The sequence below is a fragment of the Dama dama genome, chromosome 19, assembly GCF_033118175.1.
Source record: "Dama dama isolate Ldn47 chromosome 19, ASM3311817v1, whole genome shotgun sequence".
NCBI classification, from domain to species: Eukaryota; Metazoa; Chordata; class Mammalia; order Artiodactyla; family Cervidae; genus Dama; species Dama dama.
The window spans coordinates 70954306-70967215 of NC_083699.1; the positions used below are offsets into that span (position 1 = coordinate 70954306).

Here is a 12910-nt window from a genome sequence, read left to right on the forward strand (position 1 = left end):
AAGCAGCAGTTAAATCTTTATCAAAATAATCAGGGGTTCCCAAAACCACAAATAACAACAACAGGACTCAAGTTGTACTAAATCAGCAAAGATCATTGATATAATAAGATTCTGAGTCACTTTTTTTCTGCAGTCTCTCTCTCTCTCTCTTTCTCTTGCAAAGTCTCCTCGGCTATTTTCTTGCACCGCCTGGGGGAGGGCAGGTGGAGGGAAGGAAGGGCATTGCTCAGAAAGTAAAAAAAAAAAAAAATTTGACATCACTGAAGTCACATGATTGGCAAGAACCAATTAAGATGGGCTATGGAAAGGGGAACAGTTAAATTTGTAATTTGGGTTGTGTGAAAACTTCTTTGGGCCTCATAAACAACCACAGAACCACAAGTTGGGTAGCCTGGCAGTGTCAGAAGTCTGAGCCCAGCATAGTGGTCAGCAGGCAAGACGGATCACTCTGACTGCAAACCACAGGGTTTCGCAGAGTTCTGAACATCATCAACCCACAGCCAAGACGCCGCATTTTTTTTTTTTAATCTTTACCAATTTGAATATTTGTCTTTGCAAAGGTACATTTTTTTTTCCTTAGGGCTCAGGGAGCTCTAGAGGTGTCGAGGGAAAAAAAAAACCAAAAAGGACCTGTAGGGAACCATGGTTGGGAGTGAGGTTAAAACGGTGACCTTTCTTGGTTTCTCACTCTTAAGGTAAAAGAACTCATTGAATCCCCCGCCTTCAGAAGAGGGTGCCTTTTCAGGAGGAAGCGATGGCTTCAGACAGCATGTTTGAGTCATTTCCTTCATATCCACAGTGCTTCATGAGAGGTGAGTACACTCTGAGATTTTAATATCTACTTTTGCTCGGCTCTGTAGATAATAAAGTGGCTGCCTGTTGTAACTGGGTGCGGACAGCCCCTGCCGCTCTCCCGTTTGTTTAGAGGGGAGGAATTCAAACACCTCCTCAGGCGTAAGATTTCAAGGCTATTGGATTACTTATTCATCAGATGGCCGCTCTTGAGAAATGTTTTCATAAATACTTAGTTAAGCTGTCGAGGGGTTCCGTCGGTGGGTGAGAACTTTGTCTGGGGCAAGTCAGTTGGGCTGTTCCTGATTAAAATCCTAGAGATCATAAAGCTTGCAGGAAGCTCTCTGGGTTTTCTCTGGTTGCCCCCCTGGCCTGAGATGGCTGTGGCTGAGTTGTCCCGCGCTGGGCAGGCAGTGTGGCCCACATGCCAGCCTGCACCAGGCTTTAGCGGACTCCTGCATCGCCGGCCAAGAAGGCTGGTGCCAGCGTGGGGCGGAGGCAGAGGTCGGCTCACCGCCCGGGCGGGGACACCACAGGGACAAAGTAGCAAGTCAGTTGTTTCCGAAAAGCGGATAGTAGAGGAGCCGGACAGGCTGGTCTAGGTTGAAAGCCCCAGAATGGGGCCTTGCTGGGTTATTCCTTGCAGCCTCAATGCAAAAGAGGCTGCCGGCATCTTTTGAGAAAGAATGAAAGTGAAGCATACACAAGTCTCTCCCACCGCCAAGAGCAAGGAAGAAGTTGCCTAAGTCAAGCGTCTGAAGTGGCAGCTGAAGTCATTGAAATTGCGTGCTTCCTAATAGAAGCAGCTAGTGTGGGGTACCTGCCTGCATGTTGCCAACCAGCCTCCCGAAATGCGCCGAGCTGTGGTTGAGCTCTGAGTGTGTGAGTACGTGTGTGGTGTGCACGGGCGTCTGGGGTTATCTTTGCTGGGTAAAAAGAGGGCCGCGCCTAAACAAACACAAAGAAGAACACAGAAATGTCACTAAGATATTGCCGTGTGCGTCGGGGCGAGCCCTTTGACCAGCGCCTGCAGTGTGTGGCTTGATGGTTTGGCAGAGCTGAGATGGAGTGGGATGGATGGGGTGGGGGGGGTGGGGATCATTCATTTTCTAGCTACAAACGCTCGCGCACCCAAATAGTGTCTGTGACTCATTATTTATTCATCGAGCCAAGTGAGCCGAAGAATGCAGAGGGCTGCCAGCCACTTTGTCACAACAAACGCTATTGTGGATGCCACAGAGCCTCTGTGTTTCCGGGTCCCTGAAATTTAAACACTTGACAAAGATGTGTGTGTGTGTGTGTGTGTGTGTGTGTGTGTGTGTTGTAGGGAGAGTAGGATTTCAGGAGAAGGGGAAGAAAGCAAGTCATTAACTGATTCAAAGCTTCAAATTAAAGGGTTTTCAAGTGCTTCTTTACTGGCAGCTGAGGACATTTTAGTGAAGTTGAGTCATGCGCTGGGTATGAGTCACACATCCTCACGGCGCTGAGCTCCGGCGGCACAAACGCCGGCCGCTGGGGGTGAGAAGCTGTGAAGAGCCCTCTCGCTGCATTTCCTCTGGGCCTCTGACAAGCAAAGGAAGCAATATTTGTAGAATAACAAAAAAAAAAAAAAAAAAAAAAAATCTTCCTGCCTTGACTCTGCTTTCAATACTCTCTCCAAATGATGATTGTTTCCTATTCTATCAACTCAGGAAGGCAGATTCAGGAAATTTTTCAACATTCCACTGGGTAATAGATGGGATTTCGGTGTGCAGTGCTGGCCTGCCTTCCTGTCCTTACTGGTGAGACAGCCGAGCTAAGTGAGGGGGGTCCTGGTGACCTGCTCAGACGCCGGCAAAGACAAGACGCTCAGCCCCTAACCCAGCCCCCTAACCCAGTGTCCCCAGGATGGACACCAATCGGACCTGCCCCTCAGGTTTAGCACTTGCCCCCCCCATCAGGCAGCATAGCTTTCAAGAGGAACTGTGTGCAGGGGGCCCTAGGACCCCAACCAAGACTCAGAAGGGCTCCTGGGAAAAGGTCTTTCATTCCTTCTGGTCATTAAAAGGAACTCAGGGACGATTACAATCACTCACTCAAGAATATAATACAGAGGCTGAATATCAGAGACTCAAAGTGAAATCTGGGCCATTTTTCACAGCCCAGTTTATCAAGGTGGTGATTCGTCAGGCTGAGGGTTTGCATCGTCTGGGTTCGCGGTCCACACCACTTGTTTGAGTCTGGAGAGGTAGCAAAACATCACTGCATTTGGTACGATGTGGGCCCTGCCTTAGAGCGCGATCCTAGAAGAATTGCCCTGCTCTCTGTTAAAGTCCGTATTCTCCTCGTAGCCGGTACCCTGTTTCCCCAGCCTGGCCGAGAGCAGCGGCCCGCACTGTGGTCATTTCTTGTCGCCTGTAATTTATAGTGTGTGTGCCCTCCCCATCTGCAGCTCCAAGTGAGCAGGGAAAATATCTTGTTTTCTTCCTGGGATGGCCCTTTATCAGTGCATGCAATTCTCACAGGAGGAAACCCATAACTCATTTTTTGAGCAAGATACCCAAGTGGAAATGGAGGCGAAAGAGAGGTGTGGGACCAAGCCAACCATTGTTCCCTTCTGTGGGACAGGCAAGCGAGAGTCTGAGAGCCTGGCATGCAAAACAAATGTGGTCTACCACAGAGAAGGCTGCTGCTGCGCCTTCTCACTGAATGTGCTCAGGCAAGAAGATGAGGCGTGATTGAAATTCCCTGGCATGATCCCCCGTGGTTCACGGCACGCCGTCCCTGCAGGACCCAAACTCAGGTCCCCTGGCGGGGTACCGCGTGAGGTCCCGCAGAGTGGAGAAGGCATGCGGAGGAAGAACATCAGCATGTATGTGTTTTTGCAAAATGCCTCAGGTAGCCGTGTTCTTAGAAGTGGCTTAGTGGTCTATGCAAAGCCTGAATGCTAATATGCCTCCGAGTTCCTAGAACCACAGGTAAAAATCTCGGCGGGGCTGACGCACCGCTGTCTTCTCGAGGTTATCTCTCAAAGGGAATTGCAGGAGCGGAGGCTGAACGCGTGAAGCGTGTCTCTCCATGGGCCTCAGTTTGCCACTTCTTTGCAGAGAAATATTTATGAAGACATCTCTGGCTCTGCTGGAGGTTTAAGATCACACAAAGCCGTTGATTCAACTGGGTATCAGACACCGTGTGAATTCCGTGTCCGTTTGCCAAGGCTGCCATAACAAACAAGCATAGACTGAGTAGCTTAAACAACAGAAATCGGTTGTCTCGTGATTCTGGAGGCCAGAATCTCACGGAGTGTCCTGGTGTAGCTTTGGTCTTGGGAAGGCTTCAAGGCATCGGGAGGTTGGTTTCTTTTGAGGCCTCTTTCTTTGGCTTATAGATGGCTGTCCTCTCCCTGTGTCCTCTTGCAGTCCTCCTTTGTGATTATCTATGTCATAATTTCCTCTTCTTACAAGGATACTAATCATATTGCATTAGATCCCACTATGAGGACCTCTTAATGATCTCTGCAAAAACCGTTTACTCTTAATGATCGCTGCAAAAACCCAGTCTCCAAATACAACCACCTTCTGAAGTGCTGGGAGTTAGTACTTCAACGTATGAACTTGGGGAGGACACGGTTTAGTCCCTGACGGTGTGTCTTAGCCAGTCTGACTCCCCTGGACCCAAAGGGAACCTGTACTTCTCCTAAGTGCCCTCCTGGATGTGGAGGAATCAGATCCCAGCTCCCCCCATGTGAGATGCAACTCTGCGTTCTGAAACTGCCCACACATTTTGAAACTGAGAAAAGAAAAAAAAAAAGGTGTTAAAATCTATCTAAACTCACAATCATACCCTTTGCCATTTAGTTCCTTTGCATGCTGAGAGACCTGTGAAAATGACAAGGCAATTTTGAAATGTTAAGCTTTAAAAGAGCAAAAGAACAGTCCCCCAAGAGATGCCAACCTCCTTGGCTCTGCCTCCTCCCCAGGGATCGTCCCTGTAATTCCAGACTCTCCCAAAGGCACACCCCACCCCTGGGGTTGGGAGATAGGCCACAGGAGGCCCCACACCTGCTCAGACTCCAAGGGCTGGCCCAGTGAGCTGCCAGGAGCAAAAGCAACTTTAGAAGGAACAGCTGAGCCAGGGGCTAACCGGCAAGCAAACAGCCTGGGAGAGCTTTGGGAAGCAAATTCATCACCAGGAGGTTTCTTTCTTCTCTTGAAACAGGTCCGAATTGTGGACTTTGAAAAGATCCACCCTTTTCCTAAGAAAGCGAATGATGCTGGGCCACTGCACACACAGAATCTAAGAGAGACAGGCTTGGGGGGTGTTGGTCTAAAGCCCAGAGCCCGGGAGTTTGTATGAGCAGTCAGGACGAAAAAAGAGAAGGGGCCAGGGTTGAACAAGGACCAGGCAGACTTAGTACGGTGACGTACTTTTCCTTTCTTTTCGGTTTTTCCGGCTTTTTGCCAAAATAGCATGGGACAGCTTCTTTCTTGAGCTTCGGTTTCCTCATCTCTAAAGTGAGGATGGTATCAGATCAGGCAAAAAGTTCATTCGGGTTTTTCCGTACGGTAAAACCCGAATGAACTCTTTGGCCAACCCGATAGGAGGACCTGTCGTTAAAGTGGCTGCAAGGACTACATTAAACAACCCAAGCACAGGGCTCGGTGCAGTCATAAAAACCGGGCAGTTGATGTCGGCCACAGTGACTGCGGTTCAGCTTTCCAGATGATGCTTAGTCAAGGCCGTCTACTCTCAGAAAGGAGAGGTCACAGGGGACTCCGGGTGGGGTCCCGAAGACAGAGACTCAGGGTGGGGAGGAGACAGTGTGGAGGGTCAGAACCAAGACAGGAGGGAAGGGGGTCTGCCATGCGGGTCCAGCCTAGGCCGAGGCGGGGTGGCAGGACCCCAGTAGGGTGTGGAGTTTGGTGAGTAAATTAGCCGTCCCTTCAACACCACGTCTCTCTTGCTCTATGAGAAAGGGGACAGAGAAAGGGTGAGGGCATTTTGTGTCACTTGGCGGGGTTAGCTTTTCAACGTCGTAGCTAGTTGGGGCATGTTGAGACAGGAATCCCGATGGAAGTTTCTCCTCTCTGAGGCCCTGGCATCACTTGATTCTCCTGAAGGCCCTTCCTAATGAAACAGCTACCTCCTCGCCTGGAGACCCTCCACAGGTTCCCCCGGATCCATGCTTCTGGGGATATTTCCGTGTATTTGTCAAAGCCCTGGAGAATCCAGTGAACAAAGGAGCCTGGCAGGCTATATATGGGGTCGTAAGAGTCAGACACAGCTTAGCGACTTCATGAGCACCAGCACCACCTCCAGTGAAGGCACGTTGGTTGCTTGTCGGGTTGGGGGTGGGAGTGAAGGCCACACCGGAAACTCAAGTGAATTTTCTGTTTCTCAGGTAACTTCCTAGTGACCTAGATGAGTCATTAGATGTCTCCGTGTCTCATCTGAGTTCTGCAAAAGGGACTAATAATGTTCTAGATGAGCTTGCCTCCAAATGACCGAGTTCCTGTTCAAAATCTTTGAACGTGACAGAGAGAGGTACCATAAAACGCATCACAAATTGTCTCAGTGTAACAACATGAAGTAATTTTTTAATTTTATTTCCTAATGGAAAACAGTGATCCTACCATTTCACATATGGCAAGCATTTTCCCATATTCTCTTAAAAAAATTTTTTTTCCAACTCTCATTCTTCAGAGAGCTCCCCAGAAGCTGCTCTGGTACTTAAAAACAAAGTGTTAGTCTCTCAGTACTGTCTGACTCTTTGCAACCCCATGGATTGTAGCCCCCCAGACTCCTCTGTTCGTGGGATTCTCCAAACAAGAATACTGCAGTGGGTTGCCATTTCCTTCACCTAGACCTTAAAGTTTGCAAAATATTCTTTTTCCAAAAATTTTGTTCCTTGAGCTCCCCTGTCCCTTATTCTCAAGGCCACCAATCCCTTCCTTCAGCCTCTTTGCTGAGTAAAAAAGGCCCCAAGTAATGTGTCTTACTTGGCCTAGTTAGACCCCCCAAAACAAATCAGTATGATGCCCCGGGGTGGTAGAAAGGGAGTGTCTCCTTCAAGAGCTTTACAGACAGCGCACATAATCGGGGAGTGCTTTCAGAGAATTATGGGTGGTTCCTGGACACGAGTTCAGTTTAATTCAGTCGCTCAGTCATGTCAGACACTTTGCAACCTCATGGACTGCAGCATTCCAGGCTTCCTTGTCCATCACCAACTCCCAGAGCTTACTCAAACTCATGTCCATCGAGTCGGTGATGCCATCCAACCATTTCATCCTCTGTCGTCCCCTTCTCCTCCCACCTTCGATCTTTCCCAGGATCAGGGTCTTTTCCAATGAGTCATTTCTTCGCATCAGGTGGCCAAAGTATTGGAGTTTTAGCTTCAGCATCAGTCCTTCCAATGAACAACCAGGACTGATTTCCTTTAGGATGGACTGATTGGATCTCCTTGCAGCCCAAGGGACTCTCAAGAGTCTTCTCCAACACCACAGTTCAAAAGCATCAATTCTTCAGTGCTCAACTTTCTTTATAGTCCAACTCTCACATCCATACATGACTATTGGAGAAACCATAGCTTTGACTAGGTGGACCTTTGTTGGCAAAGTAATGTCTCCATTTTTTAATATACTGTCTAGTTTGGTCATAGCTTTTCTTCCAAGGAGCCAGTGTCTTTTGATTTCATGGCTGCAGTCAGCATCTGCAGTGATTTTGGAGCCCCCACAAATAAAATCTCTCACTCTTTCCATTGTTTCCCCATGTATTTGCCATGAAGTGATGGGACCAGATGCCATGATCTTAGTTTTCTGAATGTTGAGTTTTAAGCCAACTTTTTCACTCTCCTCTTTTACTTTCATCAAGAGGCTCTTTAGTTCATCTTCACTTTCTGCCATAAGAGTGGTATCATCTTCATATGAGGTTATTGATATTTCTCCCAGCAATCTTGATTCCAGCTTGAGCTTCATCCAGCCCAGCATTTCACATGACGTACTCTGCATATAAGTTAAATAAGCAGGGTAACAATATACAGCCTTGACATACTCCTTTCCCAGTTTGGAACCAGGACACGAAACAGAGTCCGAAGCCTCATATAAGCTTTCACCTGCTGGACAAGTAAGCTAGACACTCCCCAGGATCACACAGCCTTCTCTTTTCATCAAAGGGACATCCTTTCATCCTCTCGTAGCTCCTTGAATCTCTCCCTTCCTCCTCCCCTCTATTATCCTGACAACAATGAATGATGCCAAAGAAAGAAAAGAAGGAATTCAGGTGGAAAAACCATGCATCCCAAAGACGACTGAAATGATGCATTTTCTTACAGTGACATAAAGAGCTTGAAACTCTCACTAGGGTTTACTGGTGGGAAGTATGTTCAGGTGTACATTAAGGGAAACTTGACTACAGTGGCTCAAGCAGCCAGGCCTTGGTCCAGCACGGGCGACAGGTGGTTCAGGAGTAAGTGGTCCACGGCTGGTACAGCGGGATGCTCTGTGTTCTGGTTCCACCATGAGATGCCTGCCTCTCAGATCTGTCCAGGCAGGAAGGACATGGGGGCCTCAAACCCTTCCTCTTGGAGCTCTGTCTTTTTATTCAAGAAAGGAAGCCCCTCTCTGCCAGCTCCCTCTTATGTACCTCATAGGACCGAACCGGGTCACAGGGTCTCTGGCTGCAGGGTGCCCGGGGCAGCAGACGTGGCACTTATCAGCTCACAGGGCAGAGGAAGGCAGAGGGGAAGGTGGGTGGGAATGATATCAGGGAGCCCAGGGCAACATCTGCCAGGCCACATTGTTCCCTGGCAGGTACCCTGGCATTGCTGGTGACGTCTCTTCTCCTATGACCTCCATGTGGGCTGTGCTTTGAAAATACACACAGGGGTGGAGTGAACTGGGAGTCTGGGACTGAAATATATACACTACTGATACATGTCTGCTTTCTCAGTCATCTCCGACTCTGAGACCCCATGGACGGTAGCTCACCAGGCTCCTCTGTCCATGGGATTCTCTAAGGCAAGAATACTGGACTAGGTTACCATCTCCTTCTCTAGGGGATCTTCCTGACCCAGGGAACGAACCCATATCTCCTGAGTTTCCTGCATTGGCAGGCAGATCCTTTTCCACTGAGCCACCTATGTAGCCCCGATACTATGTCTGATATAATACCTAATGAGAACCTACTATAGCAGCTTAGGGGATTCCAGTCAGTGCTCTGCGGTGACCTAATTAGGAAGGAAATCCATAAAAGAGGGGATATGTGTACACGTATAGCTGATTCACTTTGCTGTACAGTAGAAATCACCAGCATTGTAAAGAAACTATACCCCAATAAAACTTTTTTAAAAAGAAAAGAAAATACACTCAGAGAAGCCCTGAGTTATTCCTTCAGTCCTTAGAGGTTGCCAGTGGATACGGGGGGTGGGGAGGATGGTGCTTTTTCTTTTTTTGCTTTATGAAAGAAAATGAAAGCACCTTCAAGGAAAGGTCTTGAATTTTTTTTTTTTACTGAAGTATAATTGACTTACAATGTTGTGTTGATTCCAGGTATACAACAAAGTGATTCAGTTATATACATACATATATACATATATATATATATATACATATATATATATCTCAGATATATAGAATATATACATATATCCTTTTCAGATTTTTCTCCATCATAGGGTATTACAGGGTATTGAATATAGCTCCCAGTGCTATACAATAGACACTCATTTTTTACCTGTTTCATATACAGTGGTGTCAATCTGTTAATCCAAGCTCCGAATCTATCCCTCCCCACTTTTAGTATTTTTTCGGGAGTATAATTTCTTTACACTGTTGTGTTAATTTCCTCTGTACAACAAAGTGGATCAGCTGTGTGTCTACATGTATCCCTATGCCCTCTCTCTCGAGGCTCCCTCTCACCATCCCTTCCCACTCCTCTAGGTCATCTAGCACAGAGCCGAGCTCCCTGGGGTACGGAGCAGCTTCCCCCTAGCTAGCTATTTCACACAGGATTGTGTCTATATGTAGTGCTACTCTTCCGGTTCGTCCCACGTTCTCCTTCCCCTCCATGTCCACAGCCCGTTCTCTACATCTGCATTTGCAGCCTGTCATACAGAGCAATGTAAGTCAGAGAGAAAAACAAATATTGTGTGTTAATGCAAATACACGGAATCTAGAAACATGGTACTGATGAATGCTCTTTCATATTTGATTTACTGAAAGCAAAATAGGCAGGAGATGGGATGGAGTGGGACAAGGAGCCTGTCAAAAGGGAGTCAGGGTCACACCTATTGTCAGGGTCGAAACCCAGAAGCACACTTGACTCTCACAGTGTTACAAAAAACAACCAGCTTTGTATAGACCAGAGTATTGCTTATATAAAAGCCACCACACCTGGCCCCGGGGTTGATGTATCTACTAGTAACTGGAAATAGTTTTCTTTTTTTCTCTTCCTTGCTCTTTTGAATTCTCAAAACCCCATGACCCAACCCTCTATACCTTTAGTTTTGGTTTTTTTTTTTTTAAGAGAATTCTTTTCTACAGAATTTCTGGAGGGAAATTTTCTTTTAAGTCACCCTCCTTAAATTTACCCAAGGATGTTTTATCTCTGATTGAAAGACAACAACCAGATAATACCCCTCTATCTGGGAGATAGAATACTTATTCATACCTTGTATTTCCGCAAGTTACAGATTATTTTTGCTTCGTAATTACTGGCCTGTCTACTTCCTGAGTCTGGATGCAAATCTACTTCCCTGAAAGTCAATACCTTTAAAAAAAAAAAAAAAAAAGCCTTTATTCAGTTTTTCCCTGAAATAAGAAATAGTGTAAATCTTTCATCTTGCTTTGCTGCAAGATCAGTGAACGTGCAGAATCGTTGATTTTGTGGAAGACACTGCCCTCCCAGCCCTTGGCCCTTCTGTGTCTACTTTGAGATGGACTTCTCTTTAAAGAGTGGGCTCTCCCAGACAATTCAGGGGCCCCAAGGTAGAAGGTCACCCAAAATAGAAATCACAGTTGGCTAGTTGGGCTTGTTCAATGGCCTCTACTGCTTTCAAGACTGATGCTTCTATGTGTAAATTTGCCTCCTGTGCTAAACTGATTCAAAGCTAAGGACTCAACGTGTTAAGTCTTGAAGCCATGTCCATTGAAAGAAATACGTCACTGACATTTTGCAAAACTTCTGCCCACCTTCCTTGCCAACCATCTGATTTTTACTCCTGGTCTTTTGGATGTCCTCTGTGCAGACTAGGACTCCTAAAATAAACCCTTTCTGATAGGGAACAAAATTATAAGATATGAACCATAAATCAAATATAGCCTCGGACCTCAAAGCAAGCCTCTATTTCCTCTTCTCCTTGACAGCCATATTGGTCCTGAAAAGCACGTGGATTTTTCTGAAAATGTATAAGAATTCAGACTTTTTTATTAGTAGGATGTCTTAAAGAAAGACATAGAAAATATTCCAGTGGTCAACTTGTCAGATAGGGATATAGTAAAAAGAGCAAATGAAAGTCAGAACCCCGGGATTAATAGATACACACTACTGTATATAACATAGATAAACAAGGGTGTACTGTATAGCACAGGAAACTATATTCACTGTCTTGTAATAACCTACGAAGAAGGGTCTGAAAGACCTATGATGGAAAAGAGTTTATGTACACACACACACACACACACACACACATATATACACATAGCTGAATCACTTTGCTGTACGCTTGAAACTACACAACATTGTAAAACAACGTACTTCAATAAAAATAAAGTTAGAACTTTGAGCACATGGCTCACTCTTAGGTGGCCACAGGCTGTTGTGAGTGGAGTTTTTTCAAGGAGGCTAACCACGGTGTTAGAAAATCTTTCATTGCTCGGTGAAGGAACAATTTCCATCTTCTACACACACACATAAAAAAGATCACATTTAACCTTTGATGTTCATTTTTATTACAGCTTCAAAATGTGCAAAAGAGAATGTAGACTAAAATACATTAGTTTGGGTGCCATTTTTCCAGGAGCAGTTTCAACACCAACCACAGTTTGCAGTTTTATTACACAGCTTCTGTTTGCACTTTGAACTACGTGCTTGAGGCCGCTCACTCCACACCATCTGCAAGCTGCATCTGTGCAGCCCCATCCACCTTGCTAACAGTCACAGCTGAACTTGACATTAACCCACTTTGAAAGTATACAATCTGTAAACTCTGAAACTGCATATAGATGTATACACACACGCACACGTGCACACTCACACACACACACACACACATATATGTAGCCCATGCAAAAGTCTGGAGGAATTAGGAAGAAGGGAAAAATTAGCTGTATCTTTTATGAGTTTGCTCTCTTGCCTCTGCCTTTTGCAGCCTGCGGCTGAGTAGCATAGAGGGATTGAGTGATGATGAAATGATCCAGGCATGGATGGGTATGAAGAGAAACTCACACTGCTGTTTTATTATTATTGACTGACTCCACCATTCAGAAAAATCAGGATGGCTAGGACTCCCAAAATCTGAGAGAAAAGAAACAATTACTGAACAATTTGAAACAAATATTAGGGCTGCGAAAGGGATGGGGTCGTATAAAGAAGTACAAACACCAACAATGGAAATTCTGTTCAACTGCCAATCATCCCGCATCATTACTTCATATTAAAAAAAAAAAAAACTATGCCTCCAACATGCTTCCCACTAGATTGTGTTTAAAACAAAGAAGTAATTGTATCCTAGAGGTGGATGAATCTGTTTAAATAACAAATGAACTATGAGACATATAAACTATGAGATATTGTCACATGTGATACATTCTAAGGTATGTGTGTGTGTTTTCTATATATAGTTCTATCTAGTTTCTACTGGCATCTGAAATTATATAACTGAAATTATATATAAAAGTACATAACTATAAAAATATAAAAATTACTATATTTTTTGGCTGGAATCATGTTAGACACCTCTGTGCCTTAGGGTACAAGAGACATTCCCTTGTCAGAGGTCCTACTCTTGGCTCAGTGCCTGAGTCAGAACTGGAAGTTGGGTCAGCTCTGCTCCTGATCCTAGAGTTTTGCAGACACTGGACTTTAGGGACTGATTCCACTCAGGAGCCTAAATAGTCAGCAGACTCTTCTGATCACCTCCATT

The 12910-nt window shown here is 45.7% G+C and overlaps 1 protein-coding gene across 3 annotated transcripts in view; it reads left to right on the forward strand.

Annotated features, from left to right (window-relative positions):
- The first annotated feature begins 351 nt into the window (after positions 1-351).
- The window catches only part of RUNX1 (RUNX family transcription factor 1), a 264480-nt gene continuing 251921 nt past the window's right edge, over positions 352-12910 (forward strand). For all 3 annotated transcript variants that reach the window (XM_061167361.1, XM_061167359.1, XM_061167360.1), the window contains exons 1-2: positions 352-560; positions 696-812. In XM_061167361.1, the coding sequence (XP_061023344.1) occupies positions 755-812 (58 nt within the window). In that variant the 5' untranslated portion in view covers positions 352-560; positions 696-754. The remainder of the gene's footprint in view (positions 561-695; positions 813-12910) is intronic.